We start from the raw sequence: 15,718 nt of genomic DNA, 5'->3' as shown, positions 1-15,718 counted from the left end.
TATTTTTATTAATTTAAATGAAGTTTACAGAGACCAGAGACTTAAAGTTTCCAGTCATTGATTGTTGCCCTTTTCTCCCTGCCCATCCCCTCCCCCCAATTCACTTTTCTCCTTGAAAAGAAAAAGTCTTTCATTGTTACGTTTTTATGCAATCTCTCCCCTCAAGTCCGTTCCACTATGCGGCCTTCACTCTGGAATTTGTGTAATAACAAGAATACCCATTCATATATCCCTTTTAAACAGTTCTCTTCCTCCTCTGTTTCAATGCAATCCTCCCCTCCTTTTCTGTCTTCCCCTAACCCTGATGTCAGTCCCATTTTACAACAGTGGTCCTATGCAATATTTGTCCTTTTGTGGCTGAGATATTTCATGCAGTATAATGTCCTCTAGGATCATCCATTTTGCATAATATTGCATGGGTTCCTTGTTTTTCAATGCTGCATAGTATTCCATTGTGTGACTATACCAGAGCTTCTCTATCCATTCATGTGTTGGTGGGCACTTGGGTTGTTTCCAGCTCTTTTCTGTTGTGAACAAAGCCATGATAAGCATGGGTGTGCGCATATATGCTTGGATTGCAGTTATGGTTTCTATAGAGTATATTTCCTGTAGTGTTAATTACTGGGTCAAATGGTATTTCTATTTGCAACTTTTTGAGAAAGTGCCATACAGACTTCCATAGTGGTTGCACCATTTTACACTCCTATGAACAGTGAATAAGAATTCCAGTTTCTCCACAACTTCACCAGCATTTGCCGTTTGCTGTTATGTTAAATTTTGCTATTCTTACTGTGGTGAGATGATGTCTTGTAGTTGTTTTGTCTGTGTTGTATATCTTACCAAGTGAGCATATTCCTTCTCACGACATAGAAACTCCCTCCCAAAGTTTACTTCCTTTTTGGTAAATGGGCAAAGGATGTATATCTAGAACATGAAAGTCAACTCATTTTTCTGTTATCTTTATATATGACATTTAATTGATCTATAGGTACACTGAGGAAAATCAAGACATCCATTCTTACCTGTTTGGGTTCTACTGGTTCGATATACATTTTAAAACTAACCCAAGTACTAAGTTTTCATATGTACTAGGAAGGATAACAAAAATGAAGGTGGAGAGTGATAGTAAAAATGAATCTTTGGTATGGTGTCGTGTGAAGGAGAGATCCTTCTGGTTCTGGGAGGAAACAACATGCTAAGAAGAGTAGAGAGAGTACACTTAGTGTGTGACCACTAGTACTCTTCCTTCCGCACATGGAATTCTGTGCAAAGGAGCTCCTTGACATTGGGGAAGGCCAATATATAGCTGTTGTTGTTGTTGTGTACCGTAGTGTCAGAACTGACCCATGCTGACTTTCCAGTGGGTTTTTAGAGACAGTTAGTTAATCTCATGGGAGGAGATTGTCCATCTTTCTCCCATAGAGCAGCTACTAGTCTTGAACTATGAGTCTTTGGGATTACAGTGCAGCTTCTTGCCACTCGATCACCAGAGCTCCCTAGTTAATTGCTGGCACAAAGCTCCGGAGGAAATGGCTGGCCTATGGATGTGGAAAGAAACAAGGTTTTTCCTGCACCAACAACAAAAAAAGAAAGTCCTTCCCCTGGAGCTGGCACCTTGAGTTTGAATTTTCAGGAAGGGGTTACACTGTTAACTCGAAGGCATGTAGTTTGAATGCTCTAGCTGCTCCGTGGGAGAATGATGGACACTCTTCTCCAATGCAACCTATAGCCTTAATTGACAAAAATAAAATAAAATAAACAATAGCAGCTTCATATTTATTGGTAAGGAGAAATCCTAGTATAAAATCACGAGGATTTCAGGACTTGTCAGAGAAGGAGGGAAAGGAAATTAAGTAAGGGCAGTCTTGCCCTTCTCCAATTAATTCTTCAGATTGATGTCAGAATTGTGTTTCTAAACCATAAAATATATCATGTTACATCTATCACCAAAACTTTTATGGCTTCAGGATGAATTCTAAATCCTATAGCCTAGCACATAAAGCTATTTATATTCTTATAATCCATCACACCTCCTGCCCACTTCATCTCCTGGGGATGCCACCCAGCCAGCCTATCTGCTGACCACATTGAAGCACTCGCCACCTTCTTCCATTGTTCCAGGATTTTGAGATTACTTTCCCTTCTGTCTAGTTAAAGTCTGATCATTACACCAGATCCACAGTCAAGACTCTTGAAAGTCTCCTGTATCTCCTGAAAGTTGGTCAGAGGCCACTCTTTTTGACAATCCACATTTTCACAGTAACACAAATGTAATTCTATGGGTGATTGAGCAAATGATCAAAATATTAACAGTTCAAAACTACTGGCAGAAGGGTGCCTTGGAATAGTGACCTGATGATCAGCTTCAGAAGTTCACAGCCATTGAAACTCTATGAAGTATAGTTCTATGCTGCCCAGACAGGGTCACCAGGAGTTAAAATTCACAGGACAGCAACTTTTCTGCTTGGATCTATGGCATACTTACTATGGCTCTCTTATTTATTTTGTATCCTCCTTGAAGACTGGACTGACTTTCATTCCCAGGTAATGTCTTTGCAAATTTCACAAGCACTTGAATCCTCAGAATGTGATTTTATTAGAAAATAGATTGGTTCAGGTATGAACAAGTTAAGGTAAGCACATACCAAATTAGAGCCATTAGCCAATGACTACAGGTATGAATAAGTTAAGGTAAAGATATACCAAAGTAGAGCCATTATTCAATAACTACATTCTTTGACCTTTTGACCTTTTGCAGCAAGTATTTCAGGTCTTCTTCAGTTTCAGCAAGCAAGGTTGTAAGATATATATATAATGGAATATATAATATATAATGGAATATATAATACATAATGGAATATAAAATACATAATGAAATATATAATATATAATGGAATATATGATACTTATACACACACACACACATATATATATATAAAATTTGTTACTGTGTTGCTGTGTCTTCCTCTAATCCTGAGCTGCATTCTTCTTCCCATATTACAGATTCTTAGAGTATTTGCTTAGCATACAGATTGGATAAATGGGATGAAGGAATACAACCAAGCATCACACATTTTCTACTTTTAAACCATATGATATCCCTTTGGTTTTTCCCAATGACTGTCATTAAACTGATATATACCCCAAAGGGAATTATCAGAGATGAAAAGGTTTGATTGATAAAGCAATTAGTTAATATTTACACTTCAACATCCACAAAATCTTGCATTAAAGTCTTCTAAATGACTAAGCATGACGAAGAATTAATGCCCTTGAGTTGTACTTTTGGGAAAGAGTACTGAACATCTCATGGAATCCCAAAATAATGAAAATGAACAAATTTGTCTTGAAAAAAGTATACCAGGAGTGTCCCTTACAGGTGAGGGTAGTGGAACTTCACATGTTTGGGCATATTTGTAGCAGAGACCAGTTCTTCTTCAGGGGAAAAAAATCATGCTTGGAAATGTTAGGTTTCATGAAGGAGAGGGAGACCCTCAACAAGATGAATTAACACAGTGACTATATCAATAGGCTCAAGTTTATCAGATATGATGAATATGGCACTGGACAGAGTTCAGATCAGATATTCAGAGGGTTATGATGATTTGTTGTCAATTCTATGGCACCCAAAACCCGCAATAACAAATGTGAAATCATCACCTATCATCAATTTCTTGTAAGAATGTGAATCTGTGATGCTATCTATGTCACTATACTTCAAATATCACCAGTCACCTATCATAAATAGGTTTCAGCAGAGTTTCTAGTCTAAAATATATTAGGAATATGAGGCTGATGGTTTACTGAAAATTAATCGGTGAGAATTTCATCTGATATGGCAGTGGGAGATGAGCACCAATGGTACTATTCTAGCTATTGTGTCATCATTTATGAAGAAGTAAATCATAACACAATAGCCAGAACAGTGGAAGGGAGCATACTGAAGATTGCGAAGAGGGCACAGAATTAGGAAATGTTTTGCTGTGATTTAAAATCAGCAAGATGACAAATGAACAATAACTACAACAACCACCGAAAGTGGTTTTGTTATGTTTAATATGACAATGATAATATTAAATCAAAGACCTATGTAGTGTGTAAAAAAATTGCCTTGACCTCTACAGAGTAAAAGAGAACACTTTGGAGACTATATTTATTTCATTATAATAATCTTGTGACAAAACATTAATAGTGTTGTTGTGAAGTGCCAGGGGTTGAGTACAACCCTGTGAGCAACAAAACGGAAACCTGTCCTAATCTTTGTTATTCGCATCATCTCTGACACTCTTGAGCTCACTGCTGCAGTCATTTCAGTCAGACCCCTTCTTGCTGAGTCTATCTTTTACTGATCTTTCCAAGCATGATATCCCTTCGCAAGGAATATCATCTCCTAGCAACATGCCCAAAGTATAACTGAGGAAGCTTTACCATCGTCACTTCCAAGGAGTACTCTGGCTTCATTTTTTTTCCAAGACATACTCATTTTTGGTTTTCTTGTTTTGATTTTACAATCCAGTACTCTTTTCCAACACCACATTTTAAAGGTACCAATTCTTCTATCATCCTTATTGATCTCTCAGTAAGTGACCAAAGTGTATTAAGTGATTAAAAATACCTTGACCTGAATCAGGTACACTTGAGTCAAATTGACATCACTGCTGTTGAATACTAGGCCCGGAGCTGATTGTGGAACATACCACCAACTACTCATATGCAGGTTCAAGCTGAAGGTGAGGAAAATTAAACCAAATCCACGAGAACCAAAATATAACTTTGAGTCTATCCCACCTGAACTTCAGAACCATCTCAAAAACAGGTTTGAGGCCTTGAATACGAATGAGCAAAGACCAGATGAGTTGTGGGAGGATATCAAGGGTATTATGCAAAAAGAGTGCAAATGTTCATTACAAAGACAGAAGAGGAAGAAAAGACCAAAATGGATATCAGAAGAAACTCTGAATATTGTACTGAAGCACAGAGAAGCAAAAGCACAAGGAAGAACTCAAGATACTAAAGAGATGAACAGAAGATTTCAAAAGGCAGCGTGGGATGACAAAGTAAAATATTACAATGAAATGTGCAAGGAGTTGGAGTGAGAAAACAAAAAAGGTCGAACTCGCTCAGCATTTCTTAAGCACAAGGAACTGAAGAACAAATTCAACCTGGAGTTGCTGTAATCAAGGATGCTTTAGGCAGAGTATTAAATGATCTAGGAGGTATCAAAAGAATATGGAAAGAATATATTGAGTCACTGTATCAAAAGGAATTAGCAGACACAGATGAATTTAATGAAACAACATATGAGCAAGAGCCTATGGTGATGAAGGAAGAGGTTCAAGCTGCTTTGAAGGAAATAGCAAAAAATAAGGCTCCAGGAATAGATGGTATACCAATTGACATATTTCAACTAACAGATGCTGCCGTGGACGTGCTCACCAAGTTGTGCCAAGAAATCTGAAGAACAACCACTTGGCCAACTGACTTGAAGAGATCTATATTTGTTCCCAATCCAAAGAAAGGTGACCCAACAGAGTGTGGAAACTATAGAACAGTATTGTTGATTTCACATACAAGCAAGATTCTGCTGAAGATTATCAAAAAATGACTGGAACAGCACATCAGCAGAGAACTGCCAGAAGTCCAGGCTGGGTTTAGAAGGGGTCATGCTACTAAGGATATTGTAGCTAATGTTAGATGGATATTGGCTGAAAGCAGGGAGTACCAGAGGAATGTATATTTGTGCTTCATTGATTATGCAAAGGTGTTTGACTGTGTGGACCATAACAAACTGTGGCTGACTCTGAGAAGAATGGGAATCCCAGAACACTTGATCATTCTAATGCAAAACCTATACTTGAACCAAGATGGCAGTCTTCAGAACAGAGCAAGCAAACACGCATGGTTCAAAATTGGGAAGGGCATATGCCAGAGATGTGTCCTGTCTCCATACTGTTTCAAACTGTATGCAGAACAGATCATTCGGGAGGCTGGGCTCTAAGAGGAGAAATGTGGCATCAGGATTGGTGGAAGATCTATAAACAATCTGTGTTATGCAGATGACACAACCCTGCTTGTTGAAACTGAAAAGGACCTGAGGCTCTTGCTGCTGAGGGTCAGGGACTGCAGCCTTCAATATGGATTGAGGCTCAATGTCAAGAAGACAAAGATTCTCACCACTGGACCAATTGGAGCCTCCGGATGGATGGTGAAGAGATTGAGATTGTGCACAGCTTTAGTCTGCTTGGATCCACTATCAACACTCTTGGCACCAGCAGCCAGGAAATTAAAAGATGTATTGCCATGGGAAAGTCTACTGTTAGGGACGTCTCTAAAGTACTCAAGAGCAATGATGTGTCTGTGGAGACTAAGGTGCATCTGGTACAGGCCATGGTCTTTGCAATCACTTGTTATGTGTCAGAAAGCTGGACTATGACCAGGGAGGATAGAAGGAGAATTGATGCTTTTGAGCTTTGGTGTTGGAGAAGAGTGCTGAGGGTGCCATGGACTGCTAAGAGGCAAGGATTCTGAGGCTTCGTCTGACATACTTTGGTCATGTTTTAAGGAGGGACCCATCATTGGAGTGGGACATCATGCTTGGGAGGGTGGAGGGCAGGCACAGGAGGGGAAGGACCTCTGGGAGATGGATTAATTCAGTGACTGGGGCAATTGGAATGGGTGTGTTGGAGACAGTGATATTGGCACAGGACAGAGCAGAGTTTAGAGCTGTTGTACATAGGGTTGCTATGAGTCACAAGCAACTCGACAGCACATAACAACAATCCCATCAGCAGTACAACATAGTTTATGCTTGCTGTCCTATTAAATTTTGCAACTGCTGCTGGGGTTTTATTTGAATCTCTGATTGCCAATGATTTTGAACCTTTATTTATGTGTCTGTTTGACAGCCAAATGCTTTCCTTTGCAAAGAGTCTTCTCACATCCTTTTATTTTGTTATGGACTTAGCAGTCTTTCTGTGTGGAGGAATCTTTCTTTATGTGTCTGTTTGACAACCTTTTTACATCCTTTGTCCATTTTGAAATTATCAGTCTTTTTTGTGTCAAGGTCATGTAGTATTCCATAAATTTTAGCTATGAGAATTTTGTTCCTTCTTCTTTCTATTTATTCCTTCTAAAAAGTTTCCATTGTGGTTCTTGTCTTCTAGCTCACTTATTTTCTATTTCATCTCTTCTATTCTGCTTTTTTGTCTTCTGGCACATTGGAAAGTTCTGCTATGTCAGACTTGATATTATGGATTTCATTTTAATGTAATTCTGTTGTGTGTTTTTTTTTTCCTAGTACTATTTTTGCTGTACTTATCTGTGACTTATGATGAATTTTTTTAAGAAAAGTCTTGTAGCTGTTTATTTATGGTTTTAACTCTTTTTTCTATCACTTGTAATTTCTTTAATACCAGGTCAAGTAATTCTACATCAATATATGTATTCTGCTTCACTATCTCTGGGTATTCATTGGATCTGCTGTCTTAAAAAATGAAGCAAGGTCTGCTTTTTAAAAAAAATTTATTTTTATTTACATTCTTTCATTGTTGCACACTTTGCTCCCTGCCCACTCCACCCCCGAGTTCTCTTTACTCTTTGAAAAGTAAAAATAAATTATTTCATTGTTATACAATACATCCTCCTTGTCCACGTCACAATGCAGCTTTCATTCTAGATTCTTGTCATGACAGCAATACCTAATCATATATTTCTCCTAAACAATACTCTCTCACATCTGTTTCAATGCAGTATATTTTATCTGTCCCCTCTTAGTTTTCCTCCAACTCTGATGGAGTGGCACTATGCAGTATTTGTCCTTTTGTGACTGAGATATTTCACTCATAATGTCCTCCAGGGTTACTTGTTTTGTATAATATTTCATGAGATCCTTGTTTTCCAATGCAACACAGTATTCCATTGTGTGAATATACCACAGCTTCCCTATCCATTGTTTGTTGATGGGCACTTGGGTGTTTCCAACTCTTCGGTATTGTGAACAAAGCTGCAATAAACATGGATGCATATGTATCTGGTTGGGTGGCAATTCTGGTTTCTTTAGGGTAAATTCCCACTAGTGGAACTGCTGGACCAAATGATATTTCTATTTTCAACTTTTTGAGAAAACATCATACTGTCTTCCATAGTGGTTGCAAAATTTTACACTGCCCTCAACAGTGAATAAGGGTTCCAGTTTCTCTGCAATCTCACCATCATTTGCTGTTCCTACTGGGGTGAGATGATATCTCATAGCTGTTCTGACTTGAATCTCTCTTACAGCTAGGGATTTTGAACATTTCTTTATGTGTTTGTTTGCCATCTGAATGTCTTCTTTGGTGAAGTGTCTGTTCATATCCTGTGCCCATTTTTCAAATGGATTGTTTACCTTTATTTTGTGAAGGTCTGATTTTTAAGAAAATGAATTTCTGTCTTTTCATAATGTTTGAACTTGTTTGCTTATGTCTTGACAGTATATGAAGTTCTTCTGGGTGTACGTGAGACAGTTTCTGTTGTGTCTATGTACATTGTTATCAGTTCCTTATCTTTATGTTGCTATTTATAATATTGCATACTCTAAATGTTGCCTCTGATGAAGTTTACGAGAGATAATTTTCCCTGCTGGTTACCTCTTGGAGGCTCTATTCTCCATTTCCTGTGACAAGTTTCTTCCCTGCTTGTCCTTGAGGGACAGGGATCTCGTGTGTCTCCTTTTGCCTAGCTGTAGTGGCCTGTTTTTCTGTCCTATCGTATAGTTTGATGGGAGACAGTGATTTCTCCCAAGAGCAAGCAAATTTTTAGGAATGTTGCCTGGGATATTTTTCTTCCATAAGACTCAGTGGTGCTAGCAGACAATTTGCTTTACCTGTCTCTTCTCCAGTGGCTGGTTAGGAGGAAGCTGTTCCTACCTGAGCAGACAAAGGCCCAGGGAAGTGGCATGGCTCCAGGAGTGAAGCCCCTAAGTCTCAGAAGGTGCAAACCTCAGTAGATGCTAGCAGCTCACCCGTGTACCTGCTCCTTTTCCTGTGTTGGTAAAGCAACATTTATTTTTTTTTTATATTGAGATATAATATATCAAGTTATAGTCCTTGATCTTCTGCAGCAAGTGCTTCAAGTCCTCCTCACTTTCAGCAACCAAAATTGTGTCGTCATCATAATGCAAGCTGTTGATGAGCCTTCCTCTAATCTAGATCCCACATGCCTCTTCAAAGGATTCAACTTTTCAAATGATTTGCTCAGAAAACAGATTGAATTGGTATGGAGAAAGGATACATTCCTGATGGACATCTTTCATGATTTTAAGCCACACAGTGTTCCTTTGCTCCATTTATACACTAGTGTCTTGATTTAGGTTTCTATTTCACGTGAGCACACTTAAGAGTTCTGGGATTCAAATTCTTCTCAATGTCAGTCATACTTTGTTATGATTCACACAATCAAATAAATATCTTGCATAGTCAATAAAACAAAAACAGACATTCTTCTGCTAAGTAGAATATTTGCCTTCTTGCTTTCATCTAGCATCCATCTGATATCAGTAAAAATATCCATGGTGTCATGACCTCTTATAAATCCAACTTAAACTTCTGGAAATTCTCTGTCTATATATTGTTCTAGTTGTTTTTGAATGTTATTCAAGTCTGGGAATGGAAATAAATATGGATCTCTCCCTGTCAGTAGATCAGGTGGCTATCCTCCAAACTTCCTGGCATAGGCTGGTAAGCATGCCCAGAACGTCATCTCTTAGTTGAAATATGTCAATTAGTATCACATCAATTCCTGGGTCTTACCTTTTTGCCAATGCCTTCATTGCAGCTTTAACTTCTTCCTTCACTACCATGGGTTCATGTTTATATAATACATTTTAAAATTTTTCAATGTCAACCAAATATTTTTGTATTCTTTCCATCTTCTTTTGATGCTCTTGGATCTTATAAGATTTCGCTTCTTTCAGTATTGCATATTGAAACTTGAGGCTTGACTTTGTTTTCTAGTTCTTTCAGTTTGAAAAATAACAAGCAAGTTTTCCCTTTTTTATTCTCTGACTCCAAATATTTGCACATTCCACTGAAATATGGAAATGTGTTTTTTTTGTCTTCTCAAGCTTCCTTAGATAAGTAATGTGTCAGTTAGGAGATGGATTGTTTTGTCGGGGTTTCTTTTTGTTTGTTTGTTTGTTTTAAGATTCTGGACATAGAATATTTTCTTGGAAAAATTACCTTGCTAGTAGTTTTGGCACTACTTAAGCATTCTAATTGTGTTCATATTTTTTGTACTATAACTATTATTATGAATCATGTAAGTGCTAGTTCTTTGAATTTTATCTTCTAATGCTCTAATCTCTAAGTACTTGTAAATTTAAAAGTTACTTTTAGTTAATATTCTTGCAATTTCTGTATCTATTCTACAGTATAATCTGATAGCAATTCATATTTTTATTTCTTCCTCTATGCTAGGCATACGAAATAGACTCAAAATTATAGTTTGCTAAATAACATTTTAAAAATAATCCATACATAGAAATAATCCACTAATGATATCCTAGGGCTCATAAGTTTTGCTGTTCACTTTGGCAACCTATAGGTCACGTTCTGTGGGACAAGGCTTTCACCAATGCCAAATACGGTTGTGAGAACTGCAGCTGTGGTAGGTGTAGAATGTCTCAATTTCCTTACAGAAACCAAACTCGAGGACGTTGTCACGATTTCTGGAGGAGAAAATGAGAGTTTCTTAATATCAAAAGAAACTTTTTCCAAGAGTACTTTATTTCCTGAAGTCAACTAGCATTTTTTTCTTCTTAGATTCAAATACCAAAAATCAAACCCACTGTCATCAAGTCAGTTTGAACTTACAGCAATCCTATGGGATAGAGTAGAACTGACTCATAACTTTTCCAAGACTGTAAATATTTAGGGAAGCAGACTTCTATCTTTCTCAAGCAGAGCAATTTGATAGGTTCAAGTTTCCAGACTTCTGTTAGTAGCTAAGCATTTAAGTAGCGCTTTTCTAAGACTTCTCTCAGTTTCAAACTAAAAACTTTCATTGTGTCAGTTCCAATGCACAGAAACTCTTCATGAGCTGATGGATTGAAACTATCAACCTTTTGGTTAACAGAACAATACACTACCAGAACTCCTACTAGGCTTTAAATTGTTGTTGTTGTTGTTGTTGTTGTTGTTGTTGTTATATATGCCATCGAGTTGACTAGCACTCCCAGTGACCTTATGCACAATAGCTCTCAACCCTGCTCTATCTAAGCAATCTCACTGTCTCTGACACACTTACCCTCATTACCTCAGTTATTGTGTCAATCCATCTCCTCTGGGGTCTTCGTCTCCTTTACTGTCCCTCAACCTTTACAAGCATGATATCCTTCTTCAAATACTGGTCACACCTAGATACATTCCCAAAGTATGAGAGATGGAATCGCAAAACCCTTTCCTCTAAGGAGCAGCTTGGTTTTACCCTCTCTAGGACAGACCTTTTTGTTCTCTTGGAAGTCCAAAATACATTCAGTACTTTTCTCCAGCATTACAACTCAAAGGCATCAATTTTTGTTCTGTCATCCATGGACATTGTCTTTTGATGTAGAGCAAGTAATTGCCAAGACCAGGGCCCAGATCAGGTGCACCTTAATCTTTAGACTGATAACCTTCCTATTCACTCGAGAGAGGTCCCTGAGAACAGATTTTCCTAATGCATTTGTCTTTTGATTTCCTATCTGCTGATATCAAGATTGTTTAGTGCAGATCTGAACAAGCTGAATTTGTTAATGATCTTTATTTAGCAGACACTTATTTTTGAGAGTTGACCACAAATACAATGATGTGAAACAAAAGGAAATTATCTCACAGTTCTGGAAGGCAGAAATCTCAAATCAAGGTGTGAGGAGGACTGTTTGCTCTCTGTAGGCTTTTGGGAATATTCTAGCTTCCTTTTCTTTCCTGGCAGTTAGTGGCTGTCATTGATATCTTATAGCTTGCATGAGCTTAAATTCAATTCCTGCTTCCATCTTTATATGTTCTTCTCAAGATGTGTCTGAATTTGTCTCTTGTTGTTTTTGTTATGTGCCATTGAGTCACCTATGATTCAGATCAACCCTATGTACAACAGCCCTAAACCCTGCTCCATTCTGTGCCAATCTTATTGTCTCTGACACATCTACCCCCCATAACCTCAATCACTGAATCAATCCATCTCATCCAGGGCCTTTCTCTCTTGCACTGTCTCTTCACCGTCCCAAACATGATGTCCCTCTCCAAGGACTGGTCCCTCCTTGCAACATGTCCACAGTATGTCAAATGAAGCTTCAAAATCCTTGCCTCCAAAGAGCAGCCTGGTCTCACCCTCTCACCATACCATGAACTGCCAAGAAAACAAATAAGTCTGTCTTAGAGAGGATGAAACCAAGTTTCTCCTTGGAGACTAAAATTTTTGAAGCTCCACTTCACATATTTGGGGCACATGGCCAGGAGAGACCAGTCCTTGGAGAAGGACATCATGTTTGGAAAGGTGGAGGGATAGCGTTGGAGAGGAAGACCCTAGATGATATGGATTGATACAGTGACTGGGGCAATGAAGGTTGATGTGTCAAAATTAGTGAGACAGGCTTAGGACAGAGCAGGGTTCAGAGTTACTGCATATAGGGTCACTATAGGTCACAGGTGACACACTGGCACATAATAACTGTATCATAAATGATGAAGAAACTAAATTTGTAGAGAACTTAATTCTTAGATCAGCAATCAATGCCCGTAAGCAGTCAAGAAACAAAGCAACACATTAATTGGACAAATCCGCTGCAGATCTCTTTAAAGTGTTAAAAAGTAAATATATTGTTGTAATGACTAAGGTACACTCGACCCAAGCCAGAGTCTTCCCAATTGCTTCATATGCATTTGAAAGCTGGAAAGAACTGAAGAAAAATCAACACATTTGAATTATGATGTTGACAAGGAATGTTAAATGTTCCATGCACTACTAGAAAAACCAATTTGTCTTGAAAAAAGTGAGACAGAATACTCTTTTAGAGATGTGGATGGTGAGACTTTCTCCCTTACTTGGAACCTGTCTTCAGAAGGGTCAATGACTGGACAAGGACATAACTGATAGGGGGTCCGTGAAAGAGAGAATTTTGGTAAAAGAAATTGGAACTGTAACTACAACAATTAACTCAAACATGGCAATTGGTGTGAGGATGGCTCTGGACCATGCAATATTTTAATTCATTAGTAATAAGGCCCTGGTCAGTTCTACGAATTTGAGGGCACCTTACAATAACAGCTAGTCACCAAATATGTATTACCTTCTGCTCCTCTCACCCCAGTCTACCCTCTTTGCTTGGCATGGGCAGTTTTAGATATAAACAAATATGTAGTCTTGATGAGGAGAAGCATTTAAATATAGGTACTTACAAGACAGTTGAGAGCCTTACCAAAAGTCAGGTGCAGAGAGCATTGTGGGAGCATATAGCAAGGCATTACCAAATTTCAATAAATAACTAGATGAGAAGCACCTTGAAACTTTTTTTTAGTATATAGTTCTTTCACTTCAAGATTTTGAAATTTTTATGTTTTGCCTCCTTCCCCAAATGATTTGAGAGAGCTAGCATTTTGATTAGCAAGTTAGCCTCCTAAAACAAACATAAATACTTTTTAATCAATAAATGTTAAGCAAGATAACTGACTGCACTCTTTGTTGCTGAATTTAAATCCTGTTGTCCTTTCAGCTAACAAAAACCGAGGAATCAGTCTTCCAGAAGGTATATGACTCTGTGACACCTTCTTACAAGTACCACACTTTTGGTTGAAGGTCTGTCTCAATGTCTGCTTCAGAAATAAATATTTCTTCTTTTACCACAAGACGAGCATTTACTTGACAATCTGATAATGCTATCAACAACCAAAAAAAAAACCCAACATACTTTTGACTCTTCCCTCCCGTGTTGTATCATCAATTATCTTACCATTCAGAATATCCATAAAATATTCAGATCACTATGTAATAAAAAGCTGTGGGATGGATGCCATTGTGAGATAGCATATGTTCAGCGGCAAATGCTCGGTGACCTAGGAAGTGCCTCTTCCTCTCATAACACATGCCTTGGACAATCTTAACAGAAGTTCTGAAGTGGTAACCAAAACACACTTCCTTCCACGACAGATGATGCATCTTGTCATTTTTTTTTAACTAAAAGTGATTTAATCCTTTCAGTGAAATTTTCTCTGAAGTAAAATTAAATTTCTGCACTTTGCATACGTTTCACCTGATGTTTTGTTTCTTTTGCGTGCTCGTTGTTACAGATTGAATGACATACCCAGGAAAGATACATTGAAGTGTGGTATAACCCTTTGGGAGTTACATTGTTTACCCATAAGTTGCAGCTCTTTGGAAGTTTGAATCCACCAGTGTGGCTCAGTGGAAGAAAAGTTGGCATTCTCCTTTGTGATTGACATTCAGCCTTAGAAACCCAGTGGAGGGTCAGTTATGAGTCCATTCTGACTCAGCAGCAATGAGTTTAGAAAGCTTAGTAAAGAAACTCTAGTGGTACCAAGGCCTTAAGGTCAGTGCTTGGAATCCCCTAATGGCTCTTTGGAAGAAAAGGCCAGGCTATCTACTCTCATAAAGTTTACTCCTTGCCATCATACCTATTTTAATTCATCGTGACTTTTTAGAACAGAGTGTAACTATACCATAGAGTTAAAAAGGCTATAATTTTTATGGAAGAGGGTTGCCACATCTTTCTCCATCAGAGCAGCTGGTCGATTTGAACTGTTGACCTTTGGATTGGCAGCTGAGTGCTGAAGGAACACCACCGGGTCTCCTTCCATAAAAGTCACAACGTAAGAAACATTTTGAGGCAGTTCTAGTCTGTTCAATAGAGTTGTTATGAGTCAGACTTGACTCAACAGTATACAACAGCCACCTTTTGTACCTGTGAATGTAATCTGGTTTGATAAATGTGAAGATCTAATGAGTTAACTGAATTCAGCATAATGGATATTGTAATTAATGTTATAAAACAAGTATATGAGCGATTGATTAAAAAATTAATATATTTCAAAAAGTTTCAATAAAATCACACATAAAAAGAAGCTAGGAAAGATAAGAAGGAGATATCCTCTCAAGACTGCAAAAGTAGCGTGGAGAATCTGACTCACTAATTTGAACTTCTGGAACAGTCAATTCATTGGAAGACAATTCATTATTTCTAGCTATTCATTTCATATACTTTGCTACAGTAGCTTTGACAAAAGATTTAGCCAACCTTTAGTTCTATATGAAAAGTGTCCTTTTTTGTTTTTGTTGCACTACTAACTCAGAGGCAGGCAGTCCAAATCCACAAGTTGCTCCATGGGAGAAAAATGAACACATATCCTTCTGGGAAACTTAAAGCTTCTGAAACTCTCTAAAGGATCCGTTATGAGACTATTCCAACTCAAGAGCACACAACAACAACAAAGATAAATCTTTCATGTCTCTCATCCTATCCAGAACCTCAATGTTTTAATCTCTAAAGTGGGTTGGGAGAGAATGAAGGGGATTGATGATGTCTTAGCTTCCTTCAAGACTGTTTAGATCTCACAATTTAAGGACAACTCACTTAAAAGTCTTGTGGAGAGAGATTGGCCTTTGTCACATTGATTTAAAAAGTTAAACCTGAAGCACATTATAGGATTCATTTAGTCAAATCTTCTCATTTTATACATGAAACCCTGCAACC

The 15,718-nt window shown here is 38.0% G+C and overlaps 1 protein-coding gene across 1 annotated transcript in view; it reads left to right on the top strand.

The window, feature by feature from the left end:
- The window catches only part of LOC102854423 (40S ribosomal protein S2-like), a 90,579-nt gene extending 76,775 nt beyond the window's left edge, over positions 1–13,804 (top strand). The window contains exon 2 of the mRNA XM_006889135.1: positions 13,724–13,804. Coding sequence (XP_006889197.1) covers positions 13,724–13,804 — 81 coding nt within the window. The remainder of the gene's footprint in view (positions 1–13,723) is intronic.
- The last annotated feature ends 1,914 nt before the right edge of the window (positions 13,805–15,718 follow it).

This window comes from Elephantulus edwardii, unplaced genomic scaffold (genome assembly GCF_000299155.1).
Source record: "Elephantulus edwardii isolate Elephantulus edwardi_28Jun2011 unplaced genomic scaffold, EleEdw1.0 scaffold00075, whole genome shotgun sequence".
NCBI classification, from domain to species: domain Eukaryota; kingdom Metazoa; phylum Chordata; class Mammalia; order Macroscelidea; family Macroscelididae; genus Elephantulus; species Elephantulus edwardii.
This window is presented reverse-complemented; position numbering and strand designations above follow the sequence as displayed.